This window comes from Nerophis ophidion, linkage group LG03, assembly GCF_033978795.1.
Source record: "Nerophis ophidion isolate RoL-2023_Sa linkage group LG03, RoL_Noph_v1.0, whole genome shotgun sequence".
NCBI lineage: Eukaryota > Metazoa > Chordata > Actinopteri > Syngnathiformes > Syngnathidae > Nerophis > Nerophis ophidion.
In genome coordinates, this window is record NC_084613.1 from 25,278,413 (window position 1) to 25,297,782 (window position 19,370).

A 19,370-nucleotide genomic window follows, 5' to 3' on the forward strand; every position below is an offset into this window, starting at 1 on the left:
AGCGGTGCTATGTAGCCAATGTTGGTGTGGATGCAAAAAAACCCAAAAACAAACTACTAACCTTCATCTGGAGAGGCTGCTGTGATGTTGAACAGCCGATAGGGTGCGCGTTTGCTCCGGAGTTTGATGGTTACCGTGCGTAATGACGCACGCCCCCTCCTCCCTCCCGTTACAGCTGGATCTAGTTTCTCTCATCAGCACCTCTCATCGCAGTGAGAGAGGGAGACAGGAGGGAGGGACCACGAGTGGAGGCGAGCGCGGTCGCAGCATCCTTCATTTACGATCCGAAATATCAAGAAGGCGATCCTCCACCTCCCTCCTTTTTTTTGTTTTGTTGCTCCGGCCTCTTTGTTTTTTTTTTTTTTGTAGTTTTTTTTTTGTTCTTTATTATTATCCTCTCGTGTGTATGATGAGCTCCAGCCTGCTGGAAAACCCCGTGCAGGCGATTTTGTACCTGCGGGAGCTCACCACCATCGTCCAAAACCAGCAGAGCCTCATCCAGACACAGCGCTCCCGCATAGAGGAGCTGGACCGGCGGGTGGATGAGCTCATCGGCGAGAACAGGCACCTGCGCGACGTCCGCGTGCAGCAGCAGCATCCATACCCGTCCTTCCCCCATCTCCTTCATCATCACCATCACCCCGACCCGGGCTGCCTCCACCATCTCCACCTGGTGCAGGACCTCCAGACCAAGACCGCTGCAAGCTCTCAGCCGGACCACGAGGACGCTCCGCCGGTGCAACAGGACGAGGGTGACGTGGTGGTCCAACCCCCCGCACTGGACCCAGGGGACATGCAGCTGGTTCCTGCCGACCCGACCATGGTCTCCCCGGCGGGAAGTGACCCGGAAAACTGCGGAAGTTTCACCGGCTGCCGCTCTTTGGTTCCGATGACTCCGACTACTCTTTGCAGATCCCTGGCCCTCGCTAAGACGTCCGAGTGAGTAGGCATATGCTTGTTGTTTATTTCGTGCGCCATCATGTCCACGACCGTCGTCGTTGGACACGATGACAGTTCGAGAAGAAGGTGTGTTGAAAAAGATGCCCGAAAAAAGTGGAGCGTCGTCACTGGCTCGTTACGTAACAAACAGCTGCACGCGCGTACTATGTGTGCGCGCGCATGCATAGGGGCATCCTCGCGTGTGATGAGATGCATGAGTCCACGTCCACGGTGATGCTTTTTTTTTTTTGCTGCATGCTGGCTTCCCTGTTAATTACCATGCGGGTTGTGCAGGTCTCTAGGGGGGACGGATGGGCCTCTGATGTTGCTGTGTTATAGATGTGAGACCCCCCGCCCCATCCCCTTTCCTCACAGAACACCACTACATCGTCTAATGAGAGAAGCCCCATCTTCATATATATATATATATACATATATATATATATATATATATATATATATATATATATATATATGTATATATATATATATATGTATGTGTGTGTGTGTGTGTGGGTGTGTATGTGTATATGTGTATGTATGTGTATATATGTATGTATGTACACACACACACACACACACACACACACACACAAACCCCGTTTCCATATGAGTTGGGAAATTGTGTTAGAGGTAAATATAAACGGAATACAGTGATTTGCAAATAATTTTCAACCCATATTCAGTTGAACATGCTACAAAGACAACATATATATATATTTTTGAGCAAATAATCATTCATTTTAGAATTTAATGCCAGCAACACATGACAAAGAAGTTGGGAAAGGTGGCAATAAATAAATGGTAAATGGGTTGTACTTGTATAGCGCTTTTCTACCCCTTTTTACGGAGCCCAAAGCGCTTTGACAAAATTTCCACATTCACCCATTCACACACACATTCACACACTGACGGCGGGAGCTGCCATGCAAGGCGCTCACCAGGACCCATCAGGAGCAAGGGTGTCTTGCCCAAGGACACAACGGACGTGACTAGGATAGTAGAAGGTGGGGATTGAACCAGTAACCCTCAAATTACTGGCACAGCCACTCTACCAACTTCGCCACACCGTCCCCTACTGATAAAGTTGAGGAATGCTCATCAAACACTTATTTGGAACATCCCACGGGCTAATTGGAAACAAGTGAGTGCCATGATTGGGTATAAAAACAGCTTCCATGAAATGCTAAGTAATTCACAAACAAGGATGGGGCAAGGGTCACCAATTGGTAAGCACATTGTTGAACAGTTTTATAACAACATTTCTCAACCAGCTATTGCAAGGAATTTAGGGATTTTACCATCTACGGTCCGTAAAATCATCAAAAGGTTCAGAGAATCTGAAAAAATCACTGCACGTAAGCGATGATATTACAGACCTTTGATACCTCAGGCCGTACTGCATCAAAAACCGACATCAGTGTGTAAAGGAAAACACCACATGGGCTCAGGAACACTTCATAAAACCACTGTCAGTAACTAGTTGGTCGCTACATCTGTAAGTGCAAGTTAAAACTGTAATATGCAAAGTGAAAGCCATTTATCAACAACACCCAGGAACGCCGCCGGCTTCGCTGGGCCAGAGCTCATCTAAGATGGACTGATGCAAAGTGGAAAAGTTTTCTGTGGTCTGATGAGTCCACATTTCAAATTATATTTGGAAACTGTGGACGTGGTGTCCTCCAGAAAAAAGAGGAAAATAACCATCCGGATTGTTCAAAAGCCAGCATGTGCGATGGTATGGGGGTGTATTAGTGGCCAAGACATGGGTAACTTACACATCTGTGAAGGCACCATTAATGCTGAATGGTCCATACAGGTTTTGGAGCCACATATGTTGTCATCCAAGCAACGCTATCATGGACGCCCCTGTTTATTTCAGCAAAACAATGCCAAGCCATGTGTTACAACAGCGTGGCTTCGTAGTAAAAGAGTGCGGGTAATTTCCTGGCCCGCCTGCAGTCCAGACATGTCTCCCATCGAAAATGTGTGGCGCATTATGAAGCGTAAAATACGACAACAAGACCCCGGACTGTTGAAGAACTTAAGTTGTACATCAAACAATAATGGTAAAGAATTCCACTTTCAAAGCTTCAACAATTAGTTTCCTCAGTTTCCAAACGTTTATTGAGTGTTGTTAAAAGAAAATGTGATGTAACCCAGTGGTGAACATGCCCTTTCCCAACTACTTTGGCACGTGTTGCAGCCATGAAATTCCAAGTTAATTATTATTTACAAAAAAAAATAAAGTTTATGAGTTTTAATATCAAATATCTTGTCTTAGAAGTGCATTCGACTGAATACGGGTTGAAATGCATTTGCAAATAATTGTATTCCGTTTATATTTACATCTCACACAATTTCCCAACTCATATGGAAACGGGGTTTGTATATATATATATATATATATATATATATATATATATATATATATATATATATATATATATATATATATATATATATATATATGTATATATATATGAACACACACACACACACACACACACACACACACACGCGCACACACACACACACACACACACACGCACACACACACACGTATATATATTTGTATAGGTGTATACATGTATATATGTATGTATGTATATATTTGTGTTTTTATAAGTATATGTGTATAAATATATGTATGTATAGGTATATATGTATATATATATATGTACATGTATCTATGTATATATATATGATATATATGTATGTGTGTATATATATGTATGTATATATGTATATATATATGTACATGTATCTATGTATATATATATGATATATATGTATGTGTATATATATAAATGTATGTATATATATGTATATATATGATATATATGTATGTGTGTATATATATGTATGTATGTATGTATATACGTATATAAATAAATGTATGTATATATGTATGTATATGTATATATGTATGCAAATGCATATGTATATATTTGTATTTATATATGTGTACATATGTATGTATATGGTATAAAATGGATGGATATGTATATATATGTTTATATATATGTTTGTGTGTATATATGTGTATATATATTTGTATATATGTATACATATATCTATGTATATATGTATACGTATATATGTGTATACGTGTATATTTGTATGTCTACATATATTTGTGTATATATATGTATATTTGTATATACGTATATATGTATGTATATATATGTGTGTGTATATATATGTATGTATGTATATACGTATATAAATAAATATATGTACAGTATATATATGTGTATGTATATATGTATGCAAATGCATATTTATTTATGTGTGTATATATATGTATGTATTTGGTATAAAACGGATGGATGTATAAATATATATTTATATATATATATGTGTGTGTATATATGTGTATATATATTTGTATATGTGTATATATATCTATGTATATGTATATATATTTGTGTATATGTGTATATTTATTTATATATTTGTGTGTATACATGTATATTTGTATATATGTATATGTGTATGTGTGTATATATATATATATATATTTGTGTATTTATATATGCATATGTATATATGTGTATATGTGTGTAAATATATGTATGTAAATATGTATATGTATGTATATGCATACGTATATATGTATATGTGTATATATGTGTTTGTATATGCATATGTATATACGTGTATATGTATATGTGTGTAAATATATGTATGTATATATGTATATGTATGTATATATGTATGTATATATGTATATATACTGTATATGTGTGTATATTTATACGTGTGTATTTATATAAATATATGTAGGAATATGTATATAAATATGTATATATATTCATGTGTATATACTGTAGGTATATGTTTATATATGTGTTTATGTATGTATGGGGCTTCACGGTGGTAGAGGGGTTAGTGCGTCTGCCTCACAATATGAAGGTCCTGAGTAGTCCTGGGTTCAATCCTGGGCTCGGGATCTTTCTGTGTGGAGTTTGCATGTTCTCCCCATGAATGCGTGGGTTCCCTCCGGGTACTCCGGCTTCCTCCCACTTCCAAAGACATGCACCTGGGGATAGGTTGATTGGCAACACTAAATTGGTCCCAGTCTGTGACTGTGAGTGTGAATGTTGTCTGTCTATCTGTGTTGGCCCTGTGATGAGGTGGCGACTTGTCCAGGGTGTAATCCGCCTTCCGTCCGATTGTAGCTGAGATAGGCACCAGCGCCCCCCGCCGCCCCAAAGGGAATAAGCGGTAGAAAATGGATGAATGGATATATATATAGGTATATGTGTATGTTTATGAATATATGTACGTATATATATATATATATATATATATATATATATATATATATATATATATATATATATATGTGTAGGTGTGGGAAAAATCACAAGACTACTTCATCTCTACAGAACTGTTTCATGAAGGGTTCCCTCAATCATCAGGAGATTTTAATGGAAGCATTCACATACAATGGTTTATATAGGGCACAGAGTGGTTGGGTACAGGGAGGCGTAGGGGCGTGGTGATTGGCTCATGTGTTACCTAGGAGGTGTTTCCGTCTGTGGCGGCATGTTGAAATGATTTCACTGCGCTGGTTGAGGGATGATAGATCTGGATGATATATAATAAACAGTTTCTCTTTTAAGCATAGGTTGCATCTTTTATTACCACTGTTGTAAGGTGTGCTGGATGCAGGAATTTGCCATGTTATTGAATATTCAACATACCCAGGCAGGCAAGTCTAGTACCCGCACTCTTTTACTATGAAGTTACGCTGTTGTAACACGTGGCTGGGCATTGTCTTGCTGAAATAAGCAGGGACGTCCATGATAGCGTTGCTTGGATGGCAACATATATTGCTCCAAAACCTGTATGTACCTTTCAGCATCAATGGTGCCTTCACAGATGTGTAAGTTACCCATGCCTTGGGCACTAATACACCTCCATACCATCACACATGCTGGCTTTTCAACTTTGTGCCCAGAACATACTGGATTGTTCTTTTCCTCTTTGGTCCTGAGGACACGACAGCTACAGTTTCCAAAAACAATTTGAAATTTGGACTTGTCAGACCACAGAACACTTTTCCACTTTGCATCAGTCCATCTTAGATGAACTCAGACCTAACAAACCTGGCTGAGTATCTGGGTGTTGTTGATGAACAGCTTTCGCTTTGCATAGTAGTTTTAACTTGCACTTACAGATGTAGCGACAAACTGTAGTTACCGACAGTGGTTTTCCGAAGTGTTCCTGAGCCCATATGGGGATATCCTTTACACACTGATGCCGCTTTTTAATGCAGTACCGCCTAAAGGAACAAAGGTCCATAATATCATCGCTTACATGCAGTGATTTCTCCAGATTCCTTGAATATTCTGATGATATTACGGACTGTAGATTGTGAAATCCCTAATTTCCTTGCAATAGCTTGTTGAGAAATGTTCTTAAGCTGTTGAACAATTTGCTCACGCATTTGTTCAAAAAGTGTTAACCCTCGCCCCATCCACAGTTGTTAATGACTGAGAATTTCATGGAAGCTGCTTTTATAACCCATCATGCCGCCCACCTGTTCCCAATTAACCTGTTCACGTGTGGGATATTCCAAATTAGTGTTTGATGAGCATTCCTCAACTTTCTCAGTCTTTTTTGCCACCTGCGTCAGTTTTTTTGAAACACGTTGCAGGCATCAAATTCCAAATAAGCTAATATTTGCAAAAAATGACGTTTCTCAGTTCGAACATTAAATATCTTGTCCTTCCAGTGTATTCAGTTAAATATAGGTTGAAAAGGATTTGCAAATCATTGTATCTAGATTTATTTACAATTTACACAACGTGCTAACTTCACTAGTTTTGGGGTTTGTATAAATGTGTGTGTGTGTGTGTGTATATACAGTATGTATGTACATATATGTGTGTGTTTATATATATATGTATATACATGGGTGTGTGTATATATGCATATACATGTGTGTATATATGAATATATATATATATATATATATATATATATATATATACTGTATATACATACAGTATATGTGTTTATATATACACACGTGTGTTTATACATGTATGTGTGTGTATACAGTATATATGTACAGTATATATATGTACATATAAAATATATGTGTGTGTGTGGGGGGGTGTTATATTGCAGGAAGGGTTACATATAGTTACATTGTTGATATACTGCACACCTGTAGTGGTGACAGAGAGTTGATTAATGTCCAGCTTCACTTCCCAACATTCACACGTCAGTTCAATTGATTTAAAAACAAAATAAAAACAAGAATTTGTTGTTTAGTCATGTTCTGCCTTTAGCGTGTGTGTTTGTGTGTGTGTGTGTGTGTGTGTGTGTGTGTGTGTGTGTGTGTGTGTGTGTGTGTGTGTAAGAGTTCACCTTCCTGTCATTGCCTGCTGCATCCTCTGCGTGAAGCCGAGCAGAGTTCAGATGTGTCCTCCGGTGCCGCAACGCTCAGCATTTTGTTCTTGTCAACGTGTGTTATTAACAATGATGATGATGCATGCATTCACTGGTCAATTTATTAGGTACATCTGATGCAAACAATATGTCCTTGCAAGGATATTAACGCCCAGTATTGATTGATACCGTCACATTCAGTATTTCTACACCCTAACATTAATTCGTAAGGTAGTAATAGTCAGAAATGAAACATTTTTATAAATTAAGAGTAGTCAGTGTACAGCTTGCATTACAGTACATATTTACTATCGACTGAAAATGACTCTACATCACACAGCCATTGTTGTCTACACTTCACAGTAATCATGTCCAAATAATCCCCAAATGGTGAATATAGAGATGTTAGCTGTAGGACTCAGACCATATTATTTGCCCAGGGAGATTCCGCATGTTATAATGATGGCGGTATACATTCCCCCCTCTGCTAACGCTGCAGCTGCCAGTGACGTCATCCACAGCTCTATAGCCAGACTACGAACCCAGCACCCGAAAGCTCTCATCCTCATCTCGGGGGATTTTAACCATGTTACCATGGACAAATCACACCCCAACTTCACTCAGTGTGTCAGCTGCCACACCAGAGGAAATAAGATCCTGGACCTGCTGTATTCAAACATCAAGGATGCGTATAGCGCCATAGCACTCCCAGAGCTGGGCCGGTCGGACCACAACCTTGTTTACCTCAACCCCTGTTATGTGCCTCTGGTCAAAAGACTACCTGTGACCAAAAAAACTGTGAGAAGGTGGTCAGAAGGGGTCCAAGAGACACAACATGGCCGTTTTGAGGTAACTGACTGGCAGGTGCTCATGGAGCTTCATGGTGAGGACATTGACGGGCTCACAGAGTGCATCACAGACTATATCAACTTCTGTGTTGACTCAAATGTCCCATCAAAGACGGTCACCTGCGACCCAAACAACAAGCCGTGGGTGACCAAAGACATCAAAGCCATACTGAATGAGAAAAAGATGGCATTCAATGCTGGTAACTGGGAGGAGAAAAGAGTTCAGGTGCTGTTGAAGACCAAACTCAGGGAGGCCAAGGAGAACTACAGGAGGAAGCTGGAAGGGAAGCTGAAGGATAACAACATGAAGGCGGTCTGGAGAGGTATGCAGACCATCACCGGCCTCAATCCATCGCGGGGTCGGAGGGTGGACGGAGACAAAGAGAGGGCCAATGAGCTAAACCAGTTCTTTAACAGGTTTGACACAATGGCTCCGACAAGCTCCTGCCCCCCCAAAGCATGCCAGCCGGGCCCCTGGCAACTTCAGCAACCCCCCCCCCCCCCCCCTCTCCGCCTCATACTTCACCCTCAGAATGATTACTCCCCCCTCCTCCAACCACCTGAGACCCCCCAGTGTGTCTGTCAGCAGAACAGGTGAATGCACAGCTAAATAGGTTACACACAGGCAAGGCCGCGGGTCCTGACGTTGTGAGCCCCAGGGTGCTCAAAGCCTGCGCCCCACAGCTGTGTGGTGTGCTCCAGCACATCTTCAACATGAGCCTTGGACTGCAGAATGTCCCCACACAGTGGAAAACCTCATGCGTGGTCCTCATGCGTGGTCCCCATCCCCAAGTGCACGCGACCCAGCACGTCAAAGGACTACAGGCCGGTGGCGCTAACCTCCCATATCATGAAGACCATGGAGAGGTTGGTCATGGAACAACTCCGCCCTACAATCAAGCCCCACCTGGACCCACTCCAATTCGCCTACAAGCCACGACTGCGAGTGGAGGACGCGGTCATCTACCTGCTGAACCGAGCCCACACCCACCTGGACAAACCTGCGAGCAGTGTGAGGGTCATGTTTTTTGACTTCTCCAGTGCTTTCAATACTATACAGCCTGAGCTACTGGGTGTGAAGTTGGAGAGGATGTAGGTGGAGGCCCCCTTGGTGTCCTGGGTTGTAGATTACCTGACTGACAGACCACAGTACGTTCGACTGCAGGACTGTGTGTCTGACAGGCTGGTCAGCAACACCGGGGCCCCGCAGGGCACAGTCCGCTCCCCCTTCCTCTTCACCATTTATAACACCGATTTTCACTATCAATCAGAGTCCTGCTACCTTCAGAAGTTTTCTGATGACTCTGCGATAGTTGGGTGTATTGAGGATGGTGATGACGAGGAATACAGGACACTGGTGGAGGACTTTGTCACATGGTATGGAAAGAACCACCTCCAGCTCAATGTGACGAAGACCGAGGAGCTGGTTGTGGACCTGGGAAGGAGGAGGAGTACTCCGGCAACCCCTGTTTCCATCAGGGAGGTCGATGTGGACATGGTTGAGGATTATAAATACCTCGGAGTACACATCGACAACAACCTAAATGGGTCAAAACACGCTGAGGCCCTCTACAAGAAAGGACAGGAGCCTAGGATCCTTCAACGTACAAAGATGTCGAAGATGTTCTACGAGTTGGTGGTGGCGGGCACCTTCTTGTACGCCGTGGCCTGCTGGGGCAGCGGGCTGAGAGCGAGGGACGCCAACAGACTGGACAAGCTGGTAGAGAAGGCCAGTAACGTGGTGGGAGTGGAGCTGGACTCTCTGGCGGTGGTGTCAGAGAGGAGAAGGCTAGCAAAACTCCTAGTCATTATGGACAACACCTCCCACCCACTACACTCGGACCTTGCGGAGAGAATGAACACGTTCAGTGAAAGGCTCAGACTCCCAAAATGCAACACGGAACGACACAGGAGGTCCTTCATACCGACAGCCATCACAGTGTATAATGCATATGTTCCTTTTTGATTGCACTTAAATGTAAAATATATGTAGAATATATTTATATTATTCATATATTATATATTATATATATATAATATATTGCATATATTATTTATTATTATTATTGTTTATTGTGAGCGAACTGTGGTGCTGAATTTCCCCCAGGGATCAATAAAGTACTTTCTATTCTATTCTATTTAGTGTGAGCACCACTGTTATCTAGCACTACTTTTTTTTTTTATCCTATTTGAATTGTAATTTGGATGTTACCATTTTTGTGGTACTCACTGGGCAAAATCTGGGACCTCTGCTACTACATTTGGGGCCCTATGCTGGTATGACTGTAAAGTCTTCAACCGCTACTCCATGATGACTGCTGGACCTGGTGGATGTTTGAACAAATTCACCTTCTTTCCTTCTGTTTGAGAATGCCTCACAGTGATCAATTGAATTCAGGTCTAAAGAGATACTTGGCCACTCCATCACTTTCTGCTTCCTCTGCAAGGCACTTGTTTTCACAGAGGTTATTGGACTTGTTTTTATGTTGGACACATTCTATGAGGCTCCATGTTCTTCTTTACAATGATATAGTATGTTGGAATTCAAGGTTGTGAAGTCAATTATATTTATATAGTGCTTTTCTTCATAAACTCAAAGCGCTTTACATAGTGAAACCCATTGTCAACATGGTACTGGGGGCAGGTGCATCAAGTGTCTTGCCCAAATACACAACGGCAGTGACGAGGACGGCAGAAATGGGGATCGAACCTGGAGTTGCTGGCACGGCCTCTCTACCAACTCATGCAGCCCCAGACCATGATGCTACCACCACCTGCTTGACTTTTGGAAGGAATCAATTATATGTTGCTAGATATTTAGAACATTTGATTCATTTGTGGATAGTAAATACTGCTATATAAGATGTACACACTGCTCTATAGTTTATTTTTGGGTTATCCAATAAGAAGATAACCTGTAGTGAAATGTGAGTACAGTCGTCCCTCATTTATCGCGAGCAATTCGCTCCAGGCCTGACCGTTATAGACAGATTTCAGCAAAGTAGAATCATAGTATGTGTGGTATGCCCTTTATTGTCATTGCACAAGAACAACGAAATCTGATTTTCACCGCAAAACCGTTCAAGATTAGACAAACAAACAGAATTGTACAGAGAACAGAACAGGAACGTTGATTGGTCGCCACTTACGGTGGCCCAACAAAGTTGGGAAAAAGGTAGACACTGGGGGAAGATGAGTAAAAACATGTTGATTTCAGACGGGCGCTGCTCCGTGTTCCGTCATACCACGTGGGGTGAAGCGTTGAAGGCGTGAGTTGGGGGGTGGGGTACGTGTGTCTGTGGCATGTATTTTTCGTGGATGCGTATGTGTGATTAAGCCTGTAGCGCAGGGGTAGGGAACCTATGGCTCGCGAGCCAGATGCGGCTCTTTTAATGACTGCATCTGGCTCTAGGATAAATCCGAGCTGACATTGCTTAACATGATAAGTAGTGAATGATTCCACTTGTAATCACAGTATTAAAAAATATAAAACATTCTCATGCATTTTTATTCCATACATCCGTTTTCTACCGCACCTGTTCAAAAAGTTGCGTAATGGTAAGAAGTTATTTATTTATTATTGGTTAGTGTGGATTTGCCCCTCTGGGGGTTCTTCAGACCACCATGCACCGAAATGAGAGCATGTTTCAGGGTTACAATATTGTTTTATTTTTCAATAAGTCTCTCAGTTGGTGTCCAGCAATTGTATTTTTTTCTTTCGTTCTCGTTCGCGCTCTGGCTCCAGCCCCAACCCCGTCTCTCCTACTGGCTGCTGCCTATGAACAGAGCGACAGGTGATTAGATAACAAGACCCAGGTGGACCATCTACGCACCTTTCGCTGATTTCGAGGCCTGTCCTGGCACACCCCAGTTCGCTGCAGGCCCGCAGGCCACGCCCCCTCTACAATTAGCTTCAGAATAACAATTTTATTACAAAGAATAAGAGACCTCTAATATCCTAGAAGTGTTGGTCTTACTTAAAAATGCACTCGTTTAGTTGCGTTCAGTGTTAAGAAAAATATTATATAGCTCTTACGGAAATACCTTTTGAAATATTTGGCTTTTTGGCTCTCTCAGCCAAAAAGGTTCCCGGCCCCTGCTGTAGCGTGTCTCTGTTCTGTGACCGTGGCGCTCGCAAACGCGATAGTCATTCCAACAAAGGTCAACAACAACAGGTGTGTGTCCATGAGAGACAGAGAAGGAATTTGTTGCGTCTTTACCGCACTGTCCTCTGGGAGAGTCTCAATGCAATAATCTTGGCATGTCACTTGGAGCCAGGGAAAACAATCCAGATTAGAATGTTTCTGTTTCAGCAAGCAAAACATTTTTATCAACTTAATTGTCTGTTTCTGGTGCTCTAATCCTCCATACTTCATCATCAATGCAGCCAGCCTCTCCAAGATGTTGCCAAAGATTGCAATATGGTCCAAAGTCCCAAAAGTCTTATTGCCCACAATTCTGCTTGCATCCTCCAACCATTTGTGGCAGCTTTAGGGTACTTTGAACGGCTTCCAGCGTCTTCCATTGTGTCGCTTACTCCAATCAGCAGGTGTCCTGTTATCATGGTTCCGTATACGTATAGGTAGATATCTTCAACGTCCTCGACTGAAAGGGTCTCCGGGCACGTGGCACTCCTCTTCTCTGAAGCGTCCGTCGTGTGTCGAGCAACAACCACTCCGTCAAGAAAGGCAAGTTCCCCCGAAGCTGAGATCTTGTCAATTTCGTTGAGAGGCCAGTTGATCAATTCCATTGTTTAGATTTTTGAGAGCAGTTTAAAACGAGGCCATAAGTAATTATTAATGAATGAGTTAGAGCATAGAAAAACTGTTTATGGCCTTCTAAATAGGTTTTTAAACACAATTAGAGAGTCCTAAACATGAAATATACTAATATAGTCACGTTTACACTCCCAAATGTAGCAGCCTTGAGTGCGCTCTACTGTGGATTTCTGTACTCACTGGTAGCCTGGAGGATCCTTCAAGCATCATTGCTACTACAACACGACCAATACGTGGAAATACTTTGTCGGGTAATTCCTCTATAAGTTAGAACTGGGCTCACATGCTAAAACCCCTGCAGAAAGTCAGTCTACTTGACAGTCTCAGCTACGATCATTGGCCTTGTTTTTTAGATTCCGTGTGGTTGTCATTCCACATTGCTCACGTCAAAGGCTCACCAATTTCATGTAGAGCTGATATTGAAGATGAAGTTTATCATCAGTGTTCATCTAGACTCAGCTACTGATAGCTGATGGCAGTTTTGTCAGCATTTGGTAGCACACCGGCATTGGTACATCTTGCGAGACATCTCGTCTCTTTTGACATTGCTCACGTCAAAGGCTCACCAATGTGAAGATGTGTTATTCATGAGGTAGAAGTTGAAGATGCAGTACATCCTAAGTTGGTCAACTTGATTTTCGCAATGAAGATAAAGTAGCGCCAAGATTAGCCGCCGTATTGTTGTTAGCATTGTTCACCCTTAACCTGGAAATAAAAGTCCCGCGTGGCGAATATCTATGTTGATCGGCACTACTTAATCATAGAACATAAGAAAAACACTTACACCATATTCAATTTAAGACCTAATAGGACCCTTTTATACAAAACTGAATTTTCTTACCTATTGGTACTTGCTGTTGTGTATTTGGGATTTACATAAATCCCGAAAAAGTTAATTCAAACCAAGTTTTCGGGGATATTTATAAAACAATCTTGCCTTCCTTCAGACTTTGATAAAGGAGCTGTGTTAAATTTGCTCATCTGTTGAAGTTTTTGCCATTGCTGCCCTCAGCAGATTGTCCTTATATGGTATAAATTTACCTAATGTGCTTTGCGCGAGTCCCCCATTGTATTCCACATGTAGTCAACATACTCCTTTTTCGGTTTTCTCTTGTTGTGGGGCAGACGGGCTCCAACATGCACTGTGGCCATTTCTAATACAAAGTATCGTATAGTTCTAACTTAACCTGTCAGTAGACTTGCTATGGAAGTGCTAAACACTACAACAAAGATGGCGGGGAGAAGACACTGTCGAAGCTTAAAAATGACTTAAAAATGGTCTGTAAAACGTAATCTATGCAACATTTTGCCCAAATAACCACCATTACATGCTATGTAGACCACATGTAGCAAAAAATTACCGCTTTAAAGGCCTACTGAAATGAGATTTTCTTATTTAAACGGGGATAACAGGTCCATTCTATGTGTCATACTTGATCATTTTGCGATATTGCCATATTTTTGCTGGAAGGATTTAGTAGAGGACACCACGATAAAGTTCGCAACTTTAGGTGCTAAGAGAAATGCCTGCCTCTACCGGAAGTCGCAGACGATGACGTCACAAGTGTGGGGGCTTCTCACATATTCACATTGTTTTTAATGGGAGGCTCCAACAAAAAGTGCTATTCGGACCGAGAAAACGTAAATTTCCCCATTAATTTGAGCGAGGATGAAAGATTCGTGTTTGAGGATATTGATAGCGATGGACTAGAAAAAAAAAAAAAAAAAAGTAAAAAAAAAAAAAACGCGATTGCATTGAGACGGATTCCGATGTTTTTAGAGACATCTATTAGGATAATTCTGGGAAATCACTTATCTTCCTATTGTGTTGCTAGTGTTTTAGTGAGTTAAATAGTACCTGATAGTCGGAGGTGTTTGTCCACTGGTGTGTTGACCCGCAGTGTCTCAGGGGAGGCGACAGCAGCTGTATGGACTGCACAAGCTCAGCTGATATCCGGTAAGAGACGACTTTTTAACCACAATTTTCTCACCGAAACTTGCTGGTTGACATTCGATAGGATCCATGTACGCTTGATCCATAGTGAAGTTTCACCTCCAGGAATTTTAAACAAGGAATTACCGTGTGTTTGTGTGGCTAAAGGCTAAAGCTTCCCAACTCCATTTTCTACTGTGAATTCTCCAATATTAATTGAACAAATTGCAAAAGATTCAGCAACACAGATGTCCAGAATACTGTGTAATTATGCCGTTAAAGCAGACGACTTTTAGCTGTGTGTGTGCACAGCGCTTATACCTCCTAAAAACCCGTGACGTCTTGCGTACACGTCATCATTACACGACGTTTCCAAGACAAAACTCCTGGGAAATTTAAAATTGCAATTTAGTAAACTAAAAAGGCCGTATTGGCATGTGGTTCAATGTTAATATATCATCATTGATATATAAACTATCAGACTGCGTGGTTGGTAGTAGTGGGTTTCAGTAGACCTTTAAATAAGAATTAATTTAGGCCAAAACATTTACAAATCTGTGATGTAGTGAAGCTGCAATATTTAAAGTGTGATGTTGTGAGGGACATCTAGTCCTACTCAGATACTGTGGAGCACCTGATTTTCAATTTGTATCATTTTGTGGTTAAAAGAAAAAAAGTACATGGACGTTGTAAATTAATCGCATTATATAATAGTACCAAACATTTTTATGCATGTTTTTTTTTTCATATAAAAAGTGCAATCTACAGTACGTCCCTAGTATTTTGATGGCAATTGTTATATAATGATGAAGTAGTTCCTCTGTGACAGCGTCACATTGATAACTTTGCAAAGGCTGACTTTTTGATATAGCTCTTCATGTTGGCTCTTATTGGATTGTGGAGGTGTACCTAAACAATTGCCTGCTGCCTCGACTGCATGCATGTTTATCTCATCATTTTGAGCCTTATATCGAAATGACACGCAGGCTTGTGTGTAGCCCTGCCTCTCGGCTTTCTGGCTGCATGTTTTGTGTGTATTTTGCATTGTTGCCAGCGCTGCCGGTGCACGTGTATGCGCCTCTGGGGGGTTCGAAGGGAAGTGAAGATGTGGTGGCGGGGGGGTGGAGGTGGGGGTTAGAGATTCTCTCCTCCATCCATTCTCTCTCCCTCTTTCCAGCTGAGCCTCCTATCTGGCCCACTTAGCCCGTGGAGCGAACGGTAATCAGCCATTCTCAGGAGGGGAGAGAGGCAGCGAGAAATAGAAAGATGCATGCTCAGTAACGCTCTTTGATGGAGGCCCTCGGAGGAGTTTTGTGCAAGGAGCTGGAGGCTGACATTGGAATGGACTGCCTCAGAGAGGCTGAGGCAGGTGAAGGCAGAGGACCAGGACACAAAACAAGACAAGAAAAGAAAAGGCTCCATTTTTGATGGAGCCGTCTACTCCCTTCATCTATCCTGCTGGCAGAACAATACTTAGGAAGGGACTGAGGGACTGTCCTGTGGTGCCTGGGAAGGTGCACAAAATGTACTGAGCCCATGTTGTTGCATTTGTGGCCTTCTTAGTGCTGGTGACTGCGCATATGGGGCTTTTAAGTCGTCTTACAAAAGAGGAGAGAGGTGAGCCACGGTGTGAGGCGGGGAAGAAAACACGGGCCGACAGCAGAAGGCGTGTACTCTTAAAATATTCACCTTGCTCTCTTTGTACGCCGCCTCGGATGTGGATGGACATTATGTGTAGGACTTGTACAAACACTAGGAAGGAGAGAGAGGACTCTGTGTTTGTGTGGAATGTGTGTGTGTGTGTGTGTGTGTGTGTGTTTGTGTGTGTCTCGTATGACATGGCCGCACATAAACCAAAGATGAATCCATCTGGGTTGTTATCCTGCAGTTTATGACTCATATTATCGTTGACTTTTTAGCTCCAAGAGAAACCTCGAAAGCAGATTTAGAAAATGTAATGAATACATTGTCATAATATCATCATAAACGATCAAGGAAATTGCATTTTTACAAACCGTGTTTCCATATGAGTTGGGGAAATTGTTTTAGATGTAAATATAAACTGAATACAATGATTTGAAAAACATTTTTGACCCATATTCAGTTGAATATGCTACAAAGACAACATATTTGATGTTCAAACTGATAAACATTTGTTTTTGTGCAAATAATCATTAGCTTTAGAATTTGATGCCAGCAACTCGTGACAAAGAAGTTGGGAAAGGTGGCAATAAATACTGATAAAGTTGAGGAATGCTCATCAAACACTTATTTGGAACATCCCACTGGTGTGCAGGCTAATTGGGAACAGGTGGGTGCCATGATTGGGTATAAAAACAGCTTCCCAAAAAATACTCAGTCTTTCACAAGAAAGGATGGGGCGAGGTACACCCCTTTGTCCACAACTGTGTGAGCAAATAGTCAAACAGTTTAAGAACAACGGTTCTCAAAGTGCAATTGCAAGAAATGTAGGGATTTCAACATCTACGGTCCATAATATCATCAAAAGGTTCAGAGAATCTGGAGAAATCACTCCATGTAAGCGGCATGGCCGGAAACCAACATTGAATGACCGTGACCTTCGATCCCTCAGACGGCACTGTATCAAAAACCGACATCAATCTCTAAAGGATAAACCCACATGGGCTCAGGAACCCTTCAGAAATCCACTGTCACTAAATACAGTTTGTCGCTACATCTGTAAGTGCAAGTTAAAGCTCTACTATGCAAAGCAAAAGCCATTTATCAACAACATCCAGAAACGCCGCCGGCTTCTCTGGGCCCGAGATCATCTAAGATGGACTGATGCAAAGTGGAAAAGTGTTCTGTGGTCTGACGAGTCCACATTTCAAATTGTTGTTGGAAAAATTCGACATCGTGTCATCCGGACCAAAGGGGAAGCGAACCATCCAGACTGTTATCGACGCAAAGTTCAAAAGCCAGCATCTGTGATGGTATGGGGGTGTATTAGTGCTCAAGGCATGAGTAACTTACACATCTGTGAAGGAACCCTTAATGCTGAAAGGTGCATACAGGTTTTGGAACAACATATGCTGCCAATCTAAGCGCCGTCTTTTTCATGGACGCCCCTGCTTATGTCAGCAAGACAATGCCATGCCACATTCAGCACGTGTTACAACAGCGTGGCTTTGTAAAAAAAGAGAGCACCTGCAATCCAGACCTATCTCCCATCGAAAATGAGTGGCGTAATATGAAGCGTAAAATACGACAGCGGAGACCTCAGACTGTTGAACGACTGAAGCTCTACATAAAACAAGGATGGGAAAGAATTCCACTTTCAAAGCTTCAACAATTAGTTTCCTCAGTTCCCAAACGTTTATTGAGTGTTGTTAAAAGAAAAGGTGATGTAACACAGTGGTGAACATGCCCTTTCCCAACTACTTTGGCACATGTTGTAGCCATGAAATTCTAAGTTAATTATTATTTCCATCCATCCATCCATCCATCCATCCATTTTCTACCGCTTATTCCCTTTCGGGGTCGCGGGGGGCGCTGGCGCCTATCTCAGCTACAATCGGGCGGAAGGCAGGGTACACCCTGGACAAGTCGCCACCTCATCCAAAAAAAATTAAAGTTTATGAGTTTGAACATCAAATATCTTGTTTTTGTAGTGCATTCAATTGAATATGGGTTGAAAAGGATTTGCAAATCATTGTATTCCGTTTATATTTACATCCAACACCATTTCCCAACTCATATGGAAATTGGGTTTGTACTTGAAAAAGCCTGCAGTAAAATCAAACACAATAAATTCATGGATGTGTATGGATTTCAAATTAAATTTCTCTAATAAAAAATTGAGGAAATGTAGATAGTTTGTTCCAGGGTCAAGCCGTCCCCATAATGGAACCATAAAAAGACATTCAACTGGAGTATAATTGAAACAGCATCCAAACAAGTGTAAAAATAAGTCAAGCCTTTTTTGTAAGTGGTCCAGTTGTGATGATCAATTGCCTGAATCATGTGTTGTTTTAGTTTAAGACTCCCTTATTTCTGTTTCAGCACCCCTGGGTTTGTGTCTCTTGGTTGCTATGGGTGCTGATTATTTTCCACAAGCCTCTGATTAGCGTTCGGGACACTAACCTGCTCCCGGGCACTAATCAGAGAGCTATTTATTCCTTACTTTCGCCACACTCGGTTTGGCTGTTTTTTCTTCTTCATGCAACATTACTTTGGTAAATCGTAGCTTCTGATTGCAGTTTCTATGCTAAGCTTTCTCGCTAGCTTTTTCTTTAGCTTCCCTGCTATCAGCACGCTTCCTGTACTTTTGTATTTTTTCCTGATTTATGGATAATATGTCATTCTCCTACCTGCACACTGCCTCCAGAGTTCCGTCTACATCTTGGGGAAACGAGACGCGCATAACCATGCGACCACCTAACCGTAACACCAAGTCTAGGTGGGTGATGTTAAGGGAATATTTTCCCTCCTTTGAAGAACGCC

The 19,370-nt window shown here is 41.8% G+C and overlaps 1 protein-coding gene across 3 annotated transcripts in view; it reads left to right on the plus strand.

The window, feature by feature from the left end:
• Positions 1-204: 204 nt before the first annotated feature.
• Positions 205-19,370, plus strand: part of LOC133549388 (IQ motif and SEC7 domain-containing protein 3-like) — a 147,135-nt gene continuing 127,969 nt past the window's right edge. For all 3 annotated transcript variants that reach the window (XM_061894752.1, XM_061894753.1, XM_061894754.1), the window contains exon 1: positions 205-939. In XM_061894752.1, coding sequence (XP_061750736.1) covers positions 407-939 — 533 coding nt within the window. In that variant the 5' untranslated portion in view covers positions 205-406. The remainder of the gene's footprint in view (positions 940-19,370) is intronic.